At 42.5% G+C, this 22,918-nt stretch overlaps 1 protein-coding gene across 1 annotated transcript in view; it reads left to right on the forward strand.

Moving 5' to 3' along the window:
- The window catches only part of LOC130283091 (homeobox protein NOBOX-like), a gene marked incomplete at its 5' end in the record, with an annotated part of 45,517 nt that overhangs the window by 4,305 nt on the left and 18,294 nt on the right, over positions 1 to 22,918 (forward strand). The window contains 4 exons of the mRNA XM_056532281.1: positions 5,893 to 6,393; positions 16,941 to 17,047; positions 17,805 to 18,016; positions 18,877 to 18,974. Coding sequence (XP_056388256.1) covers positions 5,893 to 6,393; positions 16,941 to 17,047; positions 17,805 to 18,016; positions 18,877 to 18,974 — 918 coding nt within the window. The remainder of the gene's footprint in view (positions 1 to 5,892; positions 6,394 to 16,940; positions 17,048 to 17,804; positions 18,017 to 18,876; positions 18,975 to 22,918) is intronic.

Here is a 22,918-nt window from a genome sequence, read left to right on the forward strand (position 1 = left end):
ACCGCTGCCCTGGATCGTTGCTCTCCATCTCCGTCATCACGTCCCCGGAGTGTCCCCACCACTCCGGACTGTCACCGCTGCCCTGGATCGTTGCTCTCCATCGCCGTCATCACGTCCCAGGGGTGTCCCCGCCGCTCCGGACCGTCACCGCTGCCCTTGATCGTTGCTCTCCATCGCCGTCATCACGTCCCCGGGGTGTCCCCGCCACTCCGGACTGTCACCACTGCCCTGAATCGTTGCTCTCCATCTCCGTCATCACGTCCCCGGGGTGTCCCCACCACTCCGGACTGTCACCACTGCCCTGAATCGTTGCTCTCCATCTCCGTCATCACGTCCCCGGGGTGTCCCCACCACTCCGGACTGTCACCGCTGCCCTTGATCGTTGCTCTCCATCTCCGTCATCACGTCCCCGGGGTGTCCCCACCACTCCGGACTGTCACCGCTGCCCTGGATCGTTGCTCTCCATCGCCGTCCTCACGTCCCCGGGGTGTCCCCGCCACTCCGGACTGTCACCGCTGCCCTGGATCGTTGCTCTCCATCTCCGTCATCACGTCCCCGGGGTGTCCCCACCGCTCCGGACCGTCACCGCTGCCCTGGATTGTCGCTCTCCATCGCCGTCATCACGTCCCCGGGGTGTCCCCGTCGCTCCGGACTGACACCGCTGCCCTGGATCATTGCTCTCCATCGCCGTCATCACGTCGCTGCGCACGCCGCTCCTATTGGATGACGGGATGGCATACGTGGCGACGTGATGACGACGAAGGAGAGCGACGGCCATGCAGCGGAGCATGAAGAGGACGGTCCAGAACGTCGTGGACAGGTAAGTGACACTCACCGGACCACACGCGGCACATTAAACAGCTACCCGGTATTTTTCTGGCATTTTTGCATTTCAGGGAAATTACATTTTTTATAAAGACATTTTTGTGTTGCGCCATGGGGGTGCGATGAGAGGTGGATGGGGCAGATGGTGTTAACCCCTAAATGTTCGTGATGCCAGGGCATGGTTTTAACCGAGAGCCACCCGAACGGAAGCTCCGCTAGTCCTAGTTAGGCAGGGCAAATAAGAGTCCAAGCCCACCTTAGGGTAAGCGGTAGCTTTACTGAGGTAGACAGATGGAAATAGTCTTTACAGCTAGGCCAGGATCCCAGAGAGGTGACCAGTGACACAAGGGACCTTGCAGCCTGCTGGGACTTGTAGTGACTTTGACAGACTTTAGGACCACCACGCTGACTATAATAGACTTGACTGAGGATAGTGTGTGGCTGCCATTTAGGCTTGTGGCCTCCAGATGTGCTGGACACTGACCCTGAGACGTCTGGACTGGACTTGACCTCAGCAGAAAGTGAAAAACGAGAGAGATTGTAGAACCTCCCCCTCTTATAAAGGGGGCTGAGCAAGGAGCCCATAGGCTAGCTGCGGGTCATCTGGTCACCTGGTGCTCTCTGTGACAACTATTAACTAATAACCATGTGACCATATCAAAGGTCCTTTACATATAATATACAATTATGCAGATTATAGGAGTACAATGCAGGTGAGCCCTGGGGACTGATAGGACTGCAAGATGCATATCCAGTACTGGGACATCACATTTTTATTAATTTTTAAACAGGGACCAATTTATGTGGGCGGGCAGGGACCTAAACATGTAGCCGACAATAATAAAAATGTAGAAAGGGGCCATTTAAATGTAAAAATAATACATTTTTTGTAATTATTTTTTTTGAATTTTTTTTTAGTAATGTGTTTAATACATTTTTTAAAGTAGTACTACTACTCCCATCATGGAACAGACTGTTCCATGGTGGGAGTAGTAGTACCTGTACTGATAGACAGATCGCCCTGGGTGTCACTCCTGACACCCGCTGCGATCATCCTGTATAGTGTATAGATGTGGCCGGCCGGCCCCTCTTCTCTGGTCCCCTGTACTGCTGTATATATACTTATTATTCATTTTTTCCCGCAGACAGTTGTGATTGGCTGGAACCATCCGGCCAATCACAGCTCTCTGCGGGAAATATAAATCTGTGATGTGAATAACTTCACATTGCAGAACATAGTGCAGGAGACCAAAGAAGAGCGGCCGGCCATCCGCTTCTATACATTATATAGGAGGATCGCAACGGGTGTCAGAAGTGACACCCGGGGCGATCTGTCTATTAGTACAGGTACTACTCTCATCATGGAACAGTGTCCATGCTGGGAGTAGTAGTACTACCTAAAAAATGTAAAAAAAAGAAAAAAATAAGTTAAAAACACACACTACATTAAACACATTATTAAAATACATTACTAATAAAAAGTTTACCAAAAATAATTTAAAAAAAAACGTTTTTTATATTTAACCCCTTAAGGACCGGGGTTTTTTCCGTTTTTGCATTTTCGTTTTTTGCTCCTTGCCTTTAAAAAATCATAACTCTTTCAATTTTGCACTTAAAAATCCATATGATGGCTTATTTTTTGCGCCACCAATTCTACTTTGTAATGACGTCAGTCATTTTGCCCAAAAATCTACAGTGAAACGGAAAAAAAAATCATTGTGCGACAAAATTGGAAAAAAAAAAACGCTGTTTTGTAACTTTTGGGGGCTTCCGTTTCTACGTAGTACATTTTTCGGCAAAAATGACACCTTATCTTTATTCTGTAGGTTCATACGATTAAAATGATACCCTACTTATATAGGTTTGATATTGTCGGACTTCTGGAAAAAATCATAACTACATGCAGGAAAATTAATACGTTTAAAATTGTCATCTTCTGACCCCTATAACTTTTTTATTTTTCCGTGTATGGGGCGGAATGAGGGCTCATTTTTTGCGCCGTGATCTGAAGTTTTTAACGGTACCATTTTTGCATTGATAGGACTTATTGATCATTTTTAAATGATATAAAAAGTGACCAAAAATGCACTATTTTGGACTTAGGAATTTTTTTGCACGCACGCCATTGACCGAGCGGTTTAATTAATGATATATTTTTATAATAAAAACTGCTTGCAAAAAAACGCCAAGGTTAAAATCCATATGGCGTTTTTCAATTCCATAGACTTTTATGGGAGGAAAATGCCAAGATTTTACCGAAAAAAAAACAAAAAACACCAAACTCTCAACAAGAGGTCGTTTTTGAAAAACTGCCAAGGAGCCAAAAATTTATGAAAACCGGCAAAAGTATTTAAAAAAAAAAAACAAACAAAACAGCAAACTGAAAAACGCCAAGTGGATGTGGCATTTTGCAGTTCCCTATTGACTTGCAGCTAACATCTGGCCTCAGCGTTTTTTTTTAACAAAAATAAATCCATGTGGCAGAATGGGCATTTTTATTGGCGATTTTGCAAAAAAAAAGTGGAAACCTAGCATTTGTAGGGTTTTTTGGATTATTTTGACGGAAACTCTGGTGCACAACACATGCGACACAAAAAACCTTACAAAATCTACTCCGAAAAGCCTTAGTAAATGAGGCCCATTATGTTCAGTTGCATTCCACTGTCCCCAGGGCCGGATTAACGTAGGGGCAGATGGAGCTGCCGCTCCAGGCCCCTACGTTAAAATAGGCCCAGCGAATAGCACGGGCGGCCCGCTACCAGGGCCGGTATTAGGGACCCCATCGCCCAGGGGGCCCCCTGCCGGCTGCTCAGCATAGGCCTAATCAAGCCCATGGGGGGGTTCCGCGGCCGCCACTGAGCAGCCCGCAGGGGGCCACCGTCACATTCTGGACATCCCTGTGTCTCGAAAAATCTTTTCGGGACACAAGGATGTCACTGTTACCTTTCTGGGGCTGCCCCGCGTTAACTTTAAAAACGCAGGGGCTGCCGGGAGTTACCGCACGCAGGGACGTCACTGACATCCCGTGTGTGCGCCCATAGCAACGGAGGAGTGGAGCTGTGAGGAGGACACGCGCCGGCCGGAATGGTAAGGCACCAGCTGGCAGCATGTCCTCTTCGGTGTTCTGACCACCGGTCCTCCGGTTTCGGGACCTACTGCTATGGTCTATAGGCCATAGCAGTAGATCGTGACCCCGGGCCAGAGGAGCGGTGGTCAGAACACTGAAGTGGAGCAGTACACAGGCATACAGCCTCCAGCCATACACTGTATATGGCTGAAGGCTGTATGCCTGTGGGGGAACTATACTGCACCTAATGTGGGGGAACTGTACTGCACCTAATGTGGGAAACTATACTATACTGTACTTAATGTGGGCAGCTAATAGCTCCCCACATTAAGTGCAGTATAGTTCTCCACATTAGGTGCAGTATAGCTCTGAGCTATACTGCACCTAATGTGGGGGGAACTATACTGCACCTAATGTGGGGGGAACTATACTGCACCTTATGTGGGGGGAACTATACTGCACCTAATGTGGGGGGGACTATACTGCACCTAATGTGGGGGGGAACTATACTGCACCTAATGTGGGGGGAACTATACTGCACCTAATGTGGGGGAAACTATACTGCACCTAATGTGGGGGGGAACTATACTGCACCTAATGTGGGAGGGGGGGGAACTATAATGCACCTAATGTGGGGGAACTATACTGCACCTAATGTGTGGGGAACTATACTGCACCTAATGTGGGAGGGGGGGGAACTATAATGCACCTAATGTGGGGGAACTATACTGCACCTAATGTGTGGGGAACTATACTGCACCTAATGTGGGGGGAATTGTACTGTACCTAATTTTTGTCCATGGTACAGTAGGCTAATTGACCATTTTCACATCACCTATTTAGCATAAAAAACAGTCACCCTATATGTGAGTGAGACACTCTGCCAGCTCTGTATGGGGCAGTAATAAGTGACAGTGGATAAAAATGTGTGGCCCATTAATATTTTTGAGGGTCATTTGATTTGAAGCACCAGTAATATGGTGGGTTTGAGCTGGATGACTACCCAGTTCTCCTATGTACCATGCAAATGGTACTCCACTGGTATTTTTTTTTTATAAACTGGTGCCAGAAAATTTAACAGATTTGTAAATTACTTCTATTTAAAAATCTTAATCCTTCCAGTACTTATCAACTGCTGTATGCTCCAGAGGAAGTTGTATAGTTATTTCCAGTCTCACCACAGTGCTCTCTGCTGACACCTCTGTCCATTTTAGGAACTGTCCGGAGCAGGATAGGTTTGCTGTGGAGATTTCATCCTGCTCTGCACAGTTCCTGACATGGACAGAGGTGTCAGCAGAGAGCACTGTGGTCAGACAGAAAAGAAATTCGAAAAGAACTTCCACTGGAGCATACAGCAGCTAATAAGTACTATAAGGATTAAGATTTTTTAATAGAAGTAATTTACAAATGTTTAACTTCTTGTCATCAGTTGATTAAAAAATTTTTTTTTCAGTGGAGTACCCCTTTAACAGTTCAGCAAATAAAGTATATTAACACCAGAAATATGGCACAAAGTTATGAGTGTGACTTAAAATTAAATGGATGCTCAGTCCAAAAGACGTACTTCAGTAGAAAAAATGCACACTTCCAATATTCAGAGACTTGAGAAAGGAGGCGTGGCCTCCGAAACATCGGAAGTATCCAGCGCCTGTTTGACCTTATCCCTTCGTGAGAGGAAGGAGAACTTGGAACCGGGAGCCCATCCAAGGGTGAAAGTTACCTGGATTAAGACGAACCAGGAACCCATGAAAGGGTGAATACAATCCGGAATCCAAGGTTGTCTGGCGCTTAGTGAGCACAATGGGTGAAATTTTTTGTAACTTTATTTATATACAAAATGTTACAAAAGTTTTTTGAAATTCTGAATATTGGAAGTGAGCATTTTTTCTACTGGAGTACCCCTTTAACAAAATAGGCCATGTGTACATAGATTATTCTAATGAAACCTGTCAGTGAAGTGGTCAACATCTTGGTCACCTATCGATCTCCTCTCTTGGCAGATTCAAAGGAAGAGCCGTCTCTGCTCTGTTCAGAACAAGAAGGAGAAGACGAGTCCTCAGAGTACAGAACGGTGACTGTATCAGGACAGAGAGATGAACTGGAGGCATCAGACCCCAGAGAATTCACCCTTAATGCTCCTGAGAGGGCAGCAGCTGACACCGGGCACTGCCAGCTAGGCCTTCTGACAGTATGTGGGCCTCTGTCTGATGCCTCTATGGGGGGATGCTATGGCACCTACAGTACAGAGGCTTCCCAGGAGCCCCACTACTTTACAGCAGGAGGACAATTCCAACCAGTCAACCTAAAAATGGGAGGTCCCTACCCAACAACAGCTCCCATTCCTCGGCGCTCTGCCCGATGCGCGGCCTCCTGTAAACTGCCAGCCTTTGTATATGATACAGGACCAGGAGGAGAGCGACCGAAGTCTAAATGCCCAGCAGAAATTCTTGATGAGATGGCACCACCAAGCAGAAAGAAGAGTCGAACGCTATACAACGTTGGTGAGCTCCGCAGGATTACATATTAAAGGGCATTTAGAGTCACTGTTGATAAACACAACTTTAATACTGTCAGACTAACTGTCTAAATGAAAAGTCCTAATATACTGCCCTCTAAGAATATAACTACTGTAATACTGTCAGACTTGGGGCTCGTTCACACGGCCGTCTGCCCCCGTAAATTCATGCCCGTTCTGCAAGCCGTTTGATAATGTTTCAAAAGGTTTGCAAATGGCTGTAAAATAATCCCATCACCCGTTTTCTTCCTGTTCCGTTTTTTTTGATGGGGGGAAAAGACGTTGCATGCAGTATTTTTTTTCCCCCCGTCAATAATAACAGAATAGAAATGGATATTAAAAATGTAACATTGAAGTCTATGGCAAACAGAGGAGCATATAATGTCATCTGTTTGCACTCTGTTTTTAATAGCCATTTTTGAACCGTTATTACTTGGAGTGAAATCAGCAAACTCTTGATGTGCTGCGGGATTACTACTACTCCCATCATGGAACAGACTTGTTTCCATGATGGGAGTAGTAGTTTCCAGACTGCAGAGTCTGGGGAGGCTAGATTAGTGCTTGAACTACTACCCCCATCATGACACAGTCTGTTCCATGTTGGGGGTAGTAGTACAGGGGCTGAAGAATGGATCGCACCAGGTTTCACTTCTTAGACCTAATGGGATCAGAAGTTATTAACCAGGGGAGCGGGCGGCATGTTCTGCAACCCTGCGATTTAGATTGTGCGTGTGTTTTACTTTCATTTTCAAATACCCCGCCGGGAGCCCTGCATGGCCAGCACTGAGGGGCCATTCTGGGCTCCCAGAGGGGTTTTTAAAGTCATTAGCGAGGATTGTAATGTGGCACTACACTGGCAGCCGGGGAAGCATTGCGCTGCGTTCCCAATTATGAATTATGGTCATAAAAAATTATTAATTATGAAAAATTAAAATTTTTGAAAATTATCAAAATTATGACCTGGTGAATTGTAGACAAAGCTAATCAATACAATTCACATCTGAGTCCGACTATTTCCTCACATATCAACAAGTTCTTGCAATATACGATAATACAAAGGTATTATAAAAGTATGCAGATTTATTGGTTAAGAACATAAATGAGTAATAAACACAATGATATATGCAAATTAATATCAATTAGATAAATTAGTAAACATCACAAGATTGTTAATTGACTACATGTAGTAGAACAATACATGTGAGTAGTTAGTAACTTATTACAATGAAACAAAAACTACTAGGTTAGGAATATCATAATTAAAAGGTTACATATCACTCTATTCAGAGGAACCTGACATGATATCAAGATGGGCAATATCTAATTATAGACATATCAATATTAAATGCTAAATACAATCCCCGCCCCCTTCTAACCAACTACAAATCACATGACTCCAAGAATGAGCAAATCCATAAGGATATAAACATGGAAGAATACTTCCGTCCCCATTCTGGACTATTTTCTATACATGATCTTGGTAAGACTATTAAGACAATTAGCAGAGATATATGATATTGCACTATATTTTAGGAGGAAGAACTTTAAACAAGTCTCCTGTTTGGGAAATATACCTATAACACTTAGTTTGGCGAGTAGGAATTCTATCAATGTCTAAGCAATTATTTAACGCTTTGATAGATTGAGTCTTTATTCTTCTTCAGGTAGAATGAAGTCTCACAATATCCTAAAACTATAATCTCAATATGGAGATAATCAATTATTTTACTTAATTAATTTATTTGCCAACCTAAATGGTATAATTCCATCCACATTATCCAAATTAGTCTTAATTAAATGGAATACCATTTTTGTGTCTCTCACCAAGTCTATGTAAGAAACTCGCTTCGGCTCTTAGGAACACTGAACGGTCCATCTCATCGTCATGGATAGCCATTGGTCTGGTACTGTGTGATCAGTCCGACTGCTGGGATCTCACAGGGCTTTCATGGCTTCCATCTTGTGGACCTCTTTCAGTGGAAGACCTCTTTGTCTTTGTGTTCTCTCCAGTCCACAGTACCTAACATCTGGTTTACCAGACTTTTTAATTAGTTAGACACACCCTCCTGAATTGAATTCCCTCAAGGAATGTAGGTTGGGCGTGTACTTATGGTAATGGCTATGACATCACTATAATACCCAGAATGCATTGAGCATATCACCCATAATGCCTTTCCTGTCGGTGTAATGTCACCTACCCATACACTAGGGGGTGCTATTTCATAAGCAATTAGCATTATTACCATTAAGGGTTAAATGTCAATAACTGATCTTAAACCCACATTCCACACTTGAAGTATGGAGCACTATATTAATAGGTGCTACACATATAAGTAATCAAACCATGGTTTCTCCAGACATAGTCACCAACTAGACATTCAGATTTATTGGAGAGATAAGAGTCCCATGGAGGTCTCTTTCAAACAGACGTGTGAATCTCGCTATTTGTCTAGTCTTGGTAATTGATTGTTAGTTACAATAATATTCACAAGACTGGCAAACTAGCCCTTAACAAAGACTCATTCTCAAAGTCTATACTTGAGACCTTTCCACCAGGTCTTATCTAAACAACCATAAATATCTAAAGAGACATCTAATATTCTATCAGACTGGCATTTTTTTTTTTGTAGAGATGAAACTTTAAGAATTGTGGCCTACTTAGATTATACACAAAATGGCCGACATCATGCTATTATGCTATGAAACATAGTGATTCATAGTGATTCATTTTTGGGGCGTATTATTAGCATGACAATAGGGAGCGCAGCAGGGGGCAATATACATAGCTAGCGCAGTGGGGGGGCCAGACATAATGCGCTATATGTCTGGCGTCCCGCTGCACTAGCTATGTATATTACCCCCTCTGCGCTAGCTATATATTTTGCCCCCCCGCAGCGCTTACATTTGTCCCCCCCCCAGCAAGAACATACATATGTCCCTCGCAGCGCTATCTGTGAAGTATACTATCTGTGAAGAATACTATGCTGATAGCGCTGTGAGGGACATATGTGTATAGAAGCACTGCAGGGGGACAGATATATACCCTGGCAAGCAGCATGATGCGCTGCTGATATATACATAGCAAGCGCAGCGGGGGGCAATATACATAGCTAGCGCAGCGGGGGCCAGACATATAGTGCTTTATGTCTGGCCCCCCACAGCGCTAGCTATGTATATTGCCCCGCTGCACTACCTATAGATCTTGCCCTCCTGCAGCGCGTCAGGGCAGCCAGGGAACGCAGTGCAATGCTGCCTGGCCTCCAGTGTAGTGCAACATTACAATCCTCGCTAAGGACTTTAAAAATCCCGCTGGGAGCCCTGAATGGCCCCCCGGTGTCGGCCATTCAGTGCTCTTGTCGGGGTGTTTGAAAATGAAATTAAAACCTACACACGATCTACATGGCAGGGTTGCGGAGCATGCCGCCCACTCCCCTGGTTAATAACTTCTGATTGCATCAGGTATCAGAAGTAAGACTTGGTGTGATCTATCCCTAAGCCCCTGTACTACTACCCCAAACATGGAACAGACTTTGTTCCATGATGGGGGTAGTAGTACAAGCACTAATCTAGCCTCCCAGCCGCCTGCCGACTCCCGCAGTCGGGAAACTACTAATCCCATCATGAAAAGAAGTCTGTTCCATGATGGGAGTAGTAGTAGTCCTGGCTGAAGGAGTCTGTAGACGGCTGATACTAACGGATGAAAAACTGATGCACACGGATACCACTAAATGGCATCCCTTTGCATCGGTTTGCATCCATTAATAGAATGGTCCGTTTAGGAGGCAATAACGGACAAAATCTAGACGGCGGACAACGGCCATGTGAACGTAGCCTTACTGTCTAAAAGAAAATTCCTAAAATACTGTCCTCTAAGAATATAACTACTATAATACTGTCTCCTATATACAAAATTATAAATACTATAATACTGTCTCCTATGTACAAGAATATATCTACTATAATACTGCCTCCTATATACAAGAATATAACTACTATAATACTGTCTCCTATATACAAGAATATAACTACTATAATACTGCTCCTATGTACAAGAATATAACTACTATAATACTGCTCCTATATACAAGAATATAACTACTATAATACTGCCTCCTATATACAAGAATATAACTACTATAATACTGCCTCCTATATACAAGAATATAACTACTATAATACTGCCTCCTATGTACAAGAATATAACTACTATAATACTGCTCCTATATACAAGAATATAACTACTATAATACTGCCTCCAAATACAAGAATATAACTACTATAATACTGCCTCCTATATACAAGAATATAACTACTATAATACTGTCTCCTATATACAAAATTATAAATACTATATAATACTGCTCCTATGTACAAGAATATAACTACTATAATACTGCTCCAATATACAAGAATATAACTACTATAATACTGCCTCCTATATACAAGAATATAACTACTATAATACTGTCTCCTATATACAAAATTATAAATACTATATAATACTGCTCCTATGTACAAGAATATAACTACTATAATACTGCTCCTATATACAAGAATATAACTACTATAATACTGCTCCTATGTACAAGAATATAACTACTATAATACTGTCTCCTATATACAAAATTATAAATACTATATAATACTGCTCCTATGTACAAGAATATAACTACTATAATCACAAGCGGCACACAGAAGCGAGCAGCCGGCACAACTACCCCTAGATTCCTAAGATCGCACTCTCAGCTAGTGCAGCGAAAATGAAAGACGCCCTGAGCTCGGGCTCCACAGTTCCCTTAACAGTGCTGGCAGGCACTGTAACCCTTCGGGTTCCAAGTCCCTAATGAAAAGACATCTTCGTATCAAACATATGTAGAAAGCAGGGACGTCACTCACCGGGGTACTGTGCCGATAATTCTTTATTTCTTTAAGGTGCAAAGACAGACATGGTGCACGGACGTTTCCAAGGACTCAGCTAATCAGAGTAAGACTGGGTGACAGCTGTTGCGCGTGCGCATTCACGCTTCTTCAGACCCTGTCTGTTCCGTGCTGCATCACCTTTTTGAAGCTACTCTCTGGTGACGTGCACAGAACAGGTGCAAACTACTTAATCAAGAACATATATGTTAAAACATTAAAAACATAAATCAACCGACTTTCTTTATCAAAAGGACACTCTGCAATAAATAGTACCAGAAGGTATATCATAAAAAGACACTGTAATCGACTCTTTCATTCAGCCCCAGGTTTCCAGCAGCATTCAGTTTAATTAACCATTTAGCTTCCGCTTGAAGTAAAATTTTTCTTTTATCTGTATTCTCTTTGCTGCGGATCACTTCTAGCCCCTGAAAGAGTAAATCCTTACAGTTCCCTCCATGTACAGAATTCATGTGTTCAATAAAACGGGGAGCACCTTTTTTAGATCTAACTGAATACACATGTTCCCTAAAACGTGTGTTTAATGCACGTTTAGTGCTGCCGATATAGAAGCGGCCACACGGGCAAACCATAGCATAAATAACCCATTGTGTTCTGCAGGTAATGAGATTTTTAATATAGATTTCTTCACCACCTATCACCGTAGACTTTCCTGTCTTAATATGGGGACACCAAATGCAAGTCCCGCATTTGTGGTTGCCCGTGGGGCCGATTCTTGACAGCCAGTCTGAGGTGTTCGATTTGGAATGAAAGTTGCTACTGGTTACTACATCTTTCAAGTTTTTACTCCGTTTGAAAGCTATCAAAGGTTTTTCATGAACCAGTTTTCCTAAATCTGTATCATTTTTAATCAGAGACCAATTATTATGAATAGCTGTTCTTATAATTTTTTCCAAGGGGCTGAATTTAAATGCAAAAGAGAAACGGGGTAGAGTGGTGCTTTGCGACTTTAAATGTGTTTTTTTCCATTTCTTACTCTTCGTGCTGTTATCTAATAGAGTTTTTCTATCTTGTGCAAATGCTCGATTTAATGCCTTCTCAAGGATCTTTTCTGGGTACCCTCGTGCCCCCAATCTCTCCTTCAGCTCACCAGCCTGTACCAAAAATTTCTCATCAGAACTATTTATTCGTCTCAGCCGTAAAAATTGGCCATAGGGCAAAGCAGTCTTAACATGTTCGGGGTGGTAACTGGTGTACTGAAGGAGAGAATTGGAGGCAGTGGGCTTTCTGTACCCTGACGTCTGTATATCACCTCCATTAATCTCTACCAACACATCGAGAAACTCGATCCGCTTGGCATCGACTTTGTAAGTGAAGCGTAAATTCATTTTGTTTGTTTCATTCAGAAATTTTACAAAATCCCCGAAGTCCGTCTCGGTGCCATCCCAGGCAATGAACACATCGTCCACAAACCTGAGGTAGCACCGGACGGACTTCAAGAAGGGATTATTAGCTGTAAAGATATGCCTGTACTCAAAAGCTGCAACATATAAATTGGCAAGGGTGCAGGCCACGGGAGTGCCCATGGCCACGCCTCCAATTTGCCTGTACCATACGTCATCAAACAAAAACGTGTTATTTTCCAAAATAAACGCCAAAGATTCACATATAAACTGTATTACTTTCTCTGATTTACCTGCGTTGATTAATATCTCTTTTATGCAGTCCACTCCCTTCTCCTGTGGTATGCTTGTATACAGGCTTTCGATGTCAATCGATGCCAACATCATATTATCGGACCAAGCTAGGTCCTGAATGCAAGTGAGAAATTGGTTAGTATCTTTTACTAACGATGGTACTTCCTGCAGAAGGGGTCGCAGCAACCACTCCAAGTACTTGGAAAGTGGCTCTGTGACAGAGCCCCGCCCCGAGACGATGGGTCTCCCGGGGGGGGCATCTAAGGTCTTATGCACCTTCGGCAGGAAGTACCATCGCGGACTGGAAGGGAATGGAGGGATCAATTTTTCGGCTCTACTTTTGGAGATAACATTGTTCTCTACTGCCTTTCGTAATAGGGTTTGGAGTTTGGTTTTAATTTTAGGAACAGGATTATTTGCTAGTTTTTGATAGGTGAGTGGGTTATTAAGTTGACGGAGGGCTTCGCTGGCATAATATTCACTAGTCATGATAACGACGTTACCGCCCTTATCCGATTTTTTAAGTACTATATCGTCCATATTTTTAAGACGATCTAAAGCCCTTTTCTCACCTAACTTGAGATTACTTGGATCTTTTTTGTATATTAGTGACTTCACTTCACGTAAAACATTATTCTGGAAGATGTCAAGGTTGCTACCCGGAGTCACTTGGGGACAAAAGGAGGATTTTATCCCTCCCTTAAAATCCTCAAGTGACAAAACATCATTGTCACAAAAGGTGTCACTTTCTATACCGTCCTGTAAATCTATCAAATTATCAAGGCATTCTAATTCAGCTACAGTGGCATCTTTCATCACGCTGAAGCCAAGCGGACCTATAGTGGCAGGGATTTCTCCCTCTAGTGGATTTACTACTTTTCCTTTATTAGCATATAATTTTTTCAAGTTTAATTTTCTTATAGATTTAAATAAATCCACTTCAAAATCCACAATGTTAAAGTCCTCAGTGAGGCAGAAATTTAGGCCTCTGCTTAATAATGACAAGGTATCGTCATCAAAGGTCCTATCTGTAAGGTTGATGACAGCACGTGTGTCCATCTGAGGAACTACTTGTCCCATGACACTTTCTTCCTTCTTGGCATCACCCTCTTCGGTCGAACTGACCCGTCGTGTCTTTTTTTCTCCTTGGGCCCCTTCTGATCTTCCTCCTAAAGGGTCACTCGTAGAGGCTTTTTCTGTATTGTTTCTTTCTTGTCCTGACGTACCCGTTTTTCCGTTGTTTTTTTGAACATCTTTGGTGGGTTTTGTATTTTTATTATTATTATTATTACTTGTTTCTTCATTCCCACTGGAGCTGGAATCTGTTGTCCAGTAATCCGTTGTTTTTCTTCTATTTGGATTGTTCCTAGTTCGTCTAGGGTACTGTTTTTTAGCCCCACCTGGTGGAAAAGCATAATCCAAACGGTCTCTGATAAATGTATCTTTTTTCTGATCTTTTATTATTGATTGAAGGGTAACAATTTTCTTTTCCAATTTCTTACTAAAAGACTGGAATTGTTCGTTCTCTAGACGTGCTCTTAATTCTGTTTTAGTTTTCAACAGTTCCTCCGTGACTTTGGAGTATTCTTTCTCATTTCTATCTATGACAGCTCTCAGCATTTGTAATGCATGTTCTTGGTGAATTCTTTTCCATGTTGCTACGAATTCCGGGTCATCCCCAAACTGTGAGGGATCTTTGTAAGTCCTCAGCCCTCTCGGGACCCGTTCACATTCGAGGTAGGATCTTAAAGAGCTCACTGTCCAGAAGAGCCGTGTTTCCCTCTCCGCTAAGGAGAACACTTTGAATTCAAGATTTTTAATACTTAAAACTTGCAGAGTGTCTTTAATGTTACATTGATTAAAAAACTCACTGACGTCCTTTCGTCCGGCACCTATTGCACCATCCGGCACTTCAGGGATACTGTCTGCAGAATCGTCTGATTCCATTGTAATCCAACAATCGCAAGCTGGTGGAGGATATGCGGGGTGTGCTCTGGCTTAGACAAGACTATAAATCACAAGCGGCACACAGAAGCGAGCAGCCGGCACAACTACCCCTAGATTCCTAAGATCGCACTCTCAGCTAGTGCAGCGAAAATGAAAGACGCCCTGAGCTCGGGCTCCACAGTTCCCTGGAAATTATAAGAACAGCTATTCATAATAATTGGTCTCTGATTAAAAATGATACAGATTTAGGAAAACTGGTTCATGAAAAACCTTTGATAGCTTTCAAACGGAGTAAAAACTTGAAAGATGTAGTAACCAGTAGCAACTTTCATTCCAAATCGAACACCTCAGACTGGCTGTCAAGAATCGGCCCCACGGGCAACCACAAATGCGGGACTTGCATTTGGTGTCCCCATATTAAGACAGGAAAGTCTACGGTGATAGGTGGTGAAGAAATCTATATTAAAAATCTCATTACCTGCAGAACACAATGGGTTATTTATGCTATGGTTTGCCCGTGTGGCCGCTTCTATATCGGCAGCACTAAACGTGCATTAAACACACGTTTTAGGGAACATGTGTATTCAGTTAGATCTAAAAAAGGTGCTCCCCGCTTTATTGAACACATGAATTCTGTACATGGAGGGAACTGTAAGGATTTACTCTTTCAGGGGCTAGAAGTGATCCGCAGCAAAGAGAATACAGATAAAAGAAAAATTTTACTTCAAGCGGAAGCTAAATGGTTAATTAAACTGAATGCTGCTGGAAACCTGGGGCTGAATGAAAGAGTCGATTACAGTGTCTTTTTATGATATACCCTCTGGTACTATTTGTTGCAGAGTGTCCTTTTGATAAAGAAAGTCGGTTGATTTATGTTTTTAATGTTTTAACATATATGTTCTTGATTAAGTAGTTTGCACCTGTTCTGTGCACGTCACCAGAGAGTAGCTTCAAAAAGGTGATGCAGCACGGAACAGACAGGGTCTGAAGAAGCGTGAATGCGCACGCGCAACAGCTGTCACCCAGTCTTACTCTGATTAGCTGAGTCCTTGGAAACGTCCATGCACCATGTCTGTCTTTGCACCTTAAAGAAATAAAGAATTATCGGCACAGTACCCCGGTGAGTGACGTCCCTGCTTTCTACATATGTTTGATAACTACTATAATACTGCTCCTATATACAAGAATATAACTACTATAATACTGTCTCCTATATACAAGAATATAACTACTATAATACTGTCTCCTATGTACAAGAATATAACTACTATAATACTGCCTCCTATGTACAAGAATATAACTACTATAATACTGCCTCCTATGTACAAGAATATAACTACTATAATACTGCCTCCGATATACAAGAATATAACTACTATAATACTGCCTCCTATATACAAGAATATAACTACTATAATACTGCCTCCTATGTGCAAGAATATAACTACTATAATACTGCTCCTATATACAAGAATATAACTACTATAATATTGCTCCTATATACAAGAATATAACTACTATAATGCCGCTCCTATATACAAGAATATAACTACTATAATACCACTCCTATATACAAGAATATAACTACTATAATACCGCTCCTATATACAAGAATATAACTACTATAATACTGCTCCTATATACAAGAATATGACTAATAGAATACTGCTCCTATATACAAGAATATAAGTACTATAATACTGCTCCTGTATACAAGAATAAAACTACTATAATATTGCTCCTATGTACAAGAATATAACTACTATAATACTGCCTCCTATATACAAGAATATAACTACTATAATACTGCTCCTATATACAAGAATATAACTACTATAATACTGCCTCCTATATACAAGAATATAACTACTATAATACTGCCTCCTATATACAAGAATATAACTTCTATAATACTGTTATTTATGGATGAGAACATTCACAACTTTTGTACTTGTACCACTATTATCTCATTTCCTTTGTCATTCCCTCCATGCATTGGACCCTCTTTTAGACCAGTTGCAGGAACTTGAACGAATATTCATGGAGGATCATTACCCGGACAATGAGAAGAGAAAGGAAATTGCAGAAATTATTGGGGTCACTCCACAGAGAATAATGGTAACTGTCATGCTTGATTATTCTGATTACTCTGCCAAAAGAATTACACTGGGGGGGCACTGGGTATATAAGGTGCTTATTTTCATTGCATAGGGGGTGGGGGTGACCTACTGCTGATCTTTAAGCAACAGTAAGGAGCTGTAGACACACAATGGGGATTTTCAGTTATGACTATTTTCTTATTCACTAAAGCATACCCAACAAATCCAACAAAAATTTTTTTTATATATCACTCAGTACCTAATCCTGACCATGTACATCTCATTTTTATGTGTCTAGCACCTTTTTATTATTTTTTTTATTACACACTTAATTTAGCTCACTAGTCTGAATTCCTCTCAAAGGGAGGGGGTGTGGTCTCACTGTGCAGGTCTCTGCCCCCTCCCTCAGTATCCTGTCTGCTCACATCTCCCCTAGCATTAGCAAAACTACAACTCCCAGCTTGTCCTCACTGACAGTAGCGGGACACAAGCTGACAGAGGGAGGATTTTTCCTCCAGCTCTGAGCCCTGAACACACAGCTGTCAATCAAGGAAGTGTGTCCATGACATAGGTGATGACTCGTGGACACAGCAGACTAGTATGTGTCCAAGCAGGCAGGGGGGGGGGGGGCAGTTGTTTGACTGGCTTTTTCAGTATGAAATACTGAAATTTTTCTAATGAAAGCAATTGCAAAACCTATTGGTTATACATGCTTTACAACATATCAAAAGTTTTTGTATCTGACAGTGCCCATTTAATTGTCGCATTACTTTTAGGTTTGGTTTCAGAATCGACGGGCCAAATGGCGCAAAACTGAAAAATCCTCCATAAAGGAAGTCAAGAAAACCATCCCCAGCTCTGTGTCTCATCCTGAGGGTCTCACCCTGTCTTCTTCTGCACTTTCCCGACCATCTCGACCAGAAACTGTTTCATATGCAGTAGCTTCAGGTCATCACTCCTATGGTCCACTATCGGGCATCAGGAATGGGTGAGGGAACACCATGGCATCTCAAATACTCTATTCTACTGTGGAACATTGGTTCATCCAATATTTTATCTTTCGTCTTCTTACCTTCTTCATCCCGTCATGTACAGCTCTGATCACACTAACATTAGGGCCTCACACAAGACCTTGCTCCTAATATACTCTGTGCTGGATAAAAAAAAAAGACCCTTTGTTGGCAGAATGTTCATTTGGCCACCAGTTATTCATTTCAGCTGCCGCCATACAGCCGTTGGCTTTCCGGGCATGCTGGGAGATATAGTTTTGCGACAGCTGCCACTTCTTTCCCCATTCCCTCCTGTCAGCAAAGGATGAGACCAGTTATGTGAAGGGGGAGCTGGTATGACTGCTCATTAGATTTTTGACTCATTAGATAAGGCTACAGTAACATCCCGTTCCTTTACTATAGCGTGCTCTTGTTACCTACAACACTGTCCTCCCTAATATCCTCATTGAACATACTATTCTCTGGGAGTGTTCTACTGCTGTACCCTGCTCCTCCACTTGTCATTGTTCCCTTCCTCAAATAATGACACTGCCCCTATCTCATGCTGCCCTCAGTATTATCACAATATTACACGGCTAGTTTAAAGCGGCCGTGTTCGCCAGTCATTGGGCAAGGAGTGGCAACCCTCCACCGAATGACAGGGTTGCCGCAGCGGAGATTACAGCAGCGGGACCCCCGCTGATCCAGCAGCGGGACCCCCGCGATTAGACATCTTATCCACTATCCTTTGGATAGGGGATAAGATATTTTCAGCAAAGTACCCCTTTACTTGACAGGTCATGGCCTTCAGTTACTATTCAGCTGGCACATAATCTTTCTCCATCTGTCTCTTTTATAGGTTGTCTCTGGTGCCTGGTGCACTTCTTCAGAGGTCTCACTCAGTCGAGATCTCTTCTCAGCATGGATCCTCTTGCACTTCAAGCAACAGTAATGCAGGTGTGTGTACAGTGGCACAGGTTGCCAATCAAGAATGCAGGATATGTTGAGTTGCATATACCAATTATGGCCACATGTGGCTCTCGAGCGTCCTTTTTGATCCCCTAGCTGCAAGTGTCAAGAAATCTAGCTGTCTCTCTACCTTGTAAACTGTGACGTCATGTCACAGGCTCTTAAAGCAGAGAGCTTGCACCTCTTCTCCCTCTCCTCCCTCCCCTTCTGTCAGCACAGGATATGACCAGTGATGTGAAAGGATGAGCTGCTCATTAGATTTATGACTCATTAGTTAACCCCTTAAGGACCAGGCCAATTTTCACTGTAGGACCAGAGCGTTTTTTGCGCATCTGACCACTGTCACTTTAAGCATTAATAACTCTGGGATGCTTTTATCTTTCATTCTAATTCCGAGACAGTTTTTTCGTGACATATTCTACTTTATGTTAGTGGTAACATTTTGTCGATACTTGCATCATTTCTGGGTGAAAAATTCCAAAATTTGATGAAAAAATAGAAAATTTAGCATTTTTCGAACTTTAAAGCTCTCTGCTTATAAGGAAAATAGGCATTCCAAATAAATTATATTTTGATTCACAAATACAATATATCTACTTTATGTTTGCATCATAAAGTTGACATGTTTTTACTTTTGGAAGACATCAGAGGGCTTCAAAGTATAGCAGCAAATCGGAATTTTTCATGCACCAGTTCATGTTTGAAGTGGATTTGAAGGGCCTTCAAATTAGAAATACCCCACAAATGACCCCATTATAAAAACTTCACCCCTCAAAGTATTCAAAATGACATTCAGTAAGTGTGTTAACCCTTTAGGTGTTTCACAGGAATAACAGCAAAATGAAGGAGAAAATGCAAAATCTTCATTTTTTACACTCGCATGTTCTTGTAGACCCAGTTTTTGAATTTTTACAAGGGGTAATAGGAGACAAACCTCTCAAAATGTGTAACCCAATTTCTCTCGAGTAACGAAATAACTCATGTGTATGTCAAGTGTTCGCCGGGCGCTGTAGAGGGCTCAGAAGGGAAGGAGCAACAATGGGATTTTGGAGAGTGAGTTTTTCTGAAATGGTTTTTGGGGGGCATGTCACATTTAGGAAGCCCCTATGGTGCCAGAACAGCAGAAAACCCCCCACATGGCCTACCATTTTGGAAACTACACCCCTCAAGGCACGTAACAAGGGGTCCAATGAGCCTTAACACCCCACAGGTGTTTGATGACTTTTCGTTAAAGTCGGATGTGTAAATGAAAAAACATTTTTTTTCACTAAAGTGCAGTTTTTTTCCCAAATTTACCATTTCTATAAAGGGTAATGGGAGAAAATGCCCCCCAAAATGTGTAACCCCATCTCTTCTGAGTATGGAAACACCCCATGTTAGGACGTAAAATGCTCTGCGGGCAAACTACAATGCTCAGAAGAGGAGTCACATTTGGCTTTTTGAAAGCAAATTTTGCTGAAAAGGTTTTTTGGGGACATGTCTCATTTAGGAAGCCCCTATGGTGCCAGAACAGAAAAAAAAAAAAAAAAAAAAACCATGACATACTATTTTGGAAACAACACCCCTCAAGGAACGTACAGTGAGCCTTAACACTTCACAGGTATTTCACGACTTTTTGTTAAAGTTGGATGTGTAAATGAAAAAAAAAAATTTCACTAAAATGCTGGTTTTTCCCCAAATTTTACAATTTTACAAGGGGTAATAGGAGAAAATGACCCCCAAAATGTGTAAACCCATTTCTTCTGAGTATTGAAATACCCCATGTGTGGACGTCAAGTGCACTGCGGGCACACTACAATGCTCAGAAAAGGAGGAGCGCCATTGAGCTTTTGGAAAGGGAATTTGTTTGGAATGGAAGTCAGGGGCCATGTGCGTTTACAAAGCCCCCCGTGGTGCCAGGACAGTGGAACCCCCACATGTGACCCCATTTTGGAAACTACACCCTTCACAGAATTTTATAAGGGGTACAGTGAGCATTTACACCCCACTGGCATTTGACAGATCTTTGGAACAGTGGGCTGAGCAAATGCAAAATTAAATTTTTCATTTTCACGGACCACTGTTCCAAAAATCTGTCAGACATCTGTGGGGGGTAAATGCTCACTGTACCCCTTATTACATTACGTGAGGGGTGTAGTTTCCAACATGGGGTCACATGTGGGGGGGGGGGGTCCATTGTTCTGGCACTATTGGGGCTTTGTAAAAACATGTGGCCTTCAATTCCGGACAAATTTCTCTTCAAAATCCCAATGGCGCTCCTTCTCTTCTGAGCATTGTAGTTCGCCCGCAGAGCACTTTACATCCACATATGGGGTATTTATATACTTTTGAAAATGAAAAATTTTGGGTAATACCAGCATTTTAGTGAAATTTTTTTATTTTTCCCATCCAACTTTAATGAAAATTCGTCAAACACCTGTGAAGTGTTAAGGCTCACCATATCCCTTGTTACATTCCGTGAGGGGTGTAGTTTCCAAAATGGGGTCACATGTGGGTATTGCGACATTTGTTATTGCGTTACAAATTTTGGGGGTCTTTTTTACCTCTTGTGAAAATAAATAAAAAGTAAAGGGCAACACCAGCATGATAGTGTAAAATTTTTATTTTTTTTACACTAACAGGCTGGTGTAGACCCCAACTTTTCCTTTTCATAAGGGGTAGAAGGAGAAAAAGCCCCTCAAAATTTGTAGTGCAATTTCTCCCGAAATTTCCTTGAAATACGACAGGGCTCTGAAGTGAGAGAGCGCCATGCACATTTGAGGACTAAATTAGGGATTGCATAGGGGTGGACATAGGGGTATTCTACGCCGGTGATTCCCAAACAGGGTGCCTCCAGCTGTTGCTAAACTCCCAGCATGCCTGGACAGTCAGTGGCTGTCCAGAAATGCTGGGAGTTGTTGTTTTGCAACAGCTGGAGGCTGCGTTTTGGAAACACTGCTGAACAATACATTTTTCATTTTTATTGGGGGGGGGGGGGCAGTGTAAGGGGGTGTATATGTAGTGTTTTACCCTTTATTATGTGTTAGTGTAGTGTAGTGTAGTGTTTTTAGGGTACATTCGCACTGGCGGGTTACAATGAGCTTACCGCTAGGAGATTGCGCTGCGGCAAAAAATTAGCTGCAGGTCATTCTTGAAGCAGGAAACTCACTGTAAACCTGTCCGTGGGAATGTACCCTGTACATTCACATGGGGGGGGCAAACCTCCAACTGTTTCAAAACTACAACTCCCAGCATGCACTGACAGACCATGCATGCTGGGAGTTGTACTTTTGCAACAGCTGGAGGCACACTGGTTGGAAAACCTTCAGTTAGGTTCTGTTACCTAACTTAGTATTTTCCAACCAGTGTGCATCCAGCTGTTGCAAAACTACAACTCCCAGCATGTACTGATCGTCGAAGGGCATGCTGGGAGATGTAGTTATGCAACAGCTAGAGGTACGCAACTACAACTCCCAGCATGCTGAGACAGCTGTTTGCTGTTTGGGCATGCTGGGATTTGCAGTTTTGCAACATCTGGAGGTCTACAGTTTAGAGACCACTGCACAGTGATTTCCAAACTGTGGACCTCCAGATGTTGCAAAACTACAAATGCCAGCATGCCCAGACAGCAAACTGCTATGTGGGCATGCTGGGAGTTGTAGATTTGCAAGATCTAGAGGGCCACAGTTCACAGCACAGTGATCTCCAAACTGTGACCCTCCAGCTGTTACAAAACTAGAAATCCCAGCATGACAGCTGTCTGGGCATGCTGGGAGTTGTAGTTTTGCAACATCTGGAGGGCAACAGTGTAGAGACCACTGTATAGTGGTCTCAAACTGTAGTCCCATAGATGTTGCTAAGCAACTTACCTGCTTCCGTCGGAGCCGTCCTCTTCTGCCGTACGACATGCCGCCCGAGCCGATCACTGACACCGATCGTCGCCCGCAGGGTAA

Source organism: Hyla sarda, chromosome 7 (assembly GCF_029499605.1).
Source record: "Hyla sarda isolate aHylSar1 chromosome 7, aHylSar1.hap1, whole genome shotgun sequence".
NCBI classification, from domain to species: domain Eukaryota; kingdom Metazoa; phylum Chordata; class Amphibia; order Anura; family Hylidae; genus Hyla; species Hyla sarda.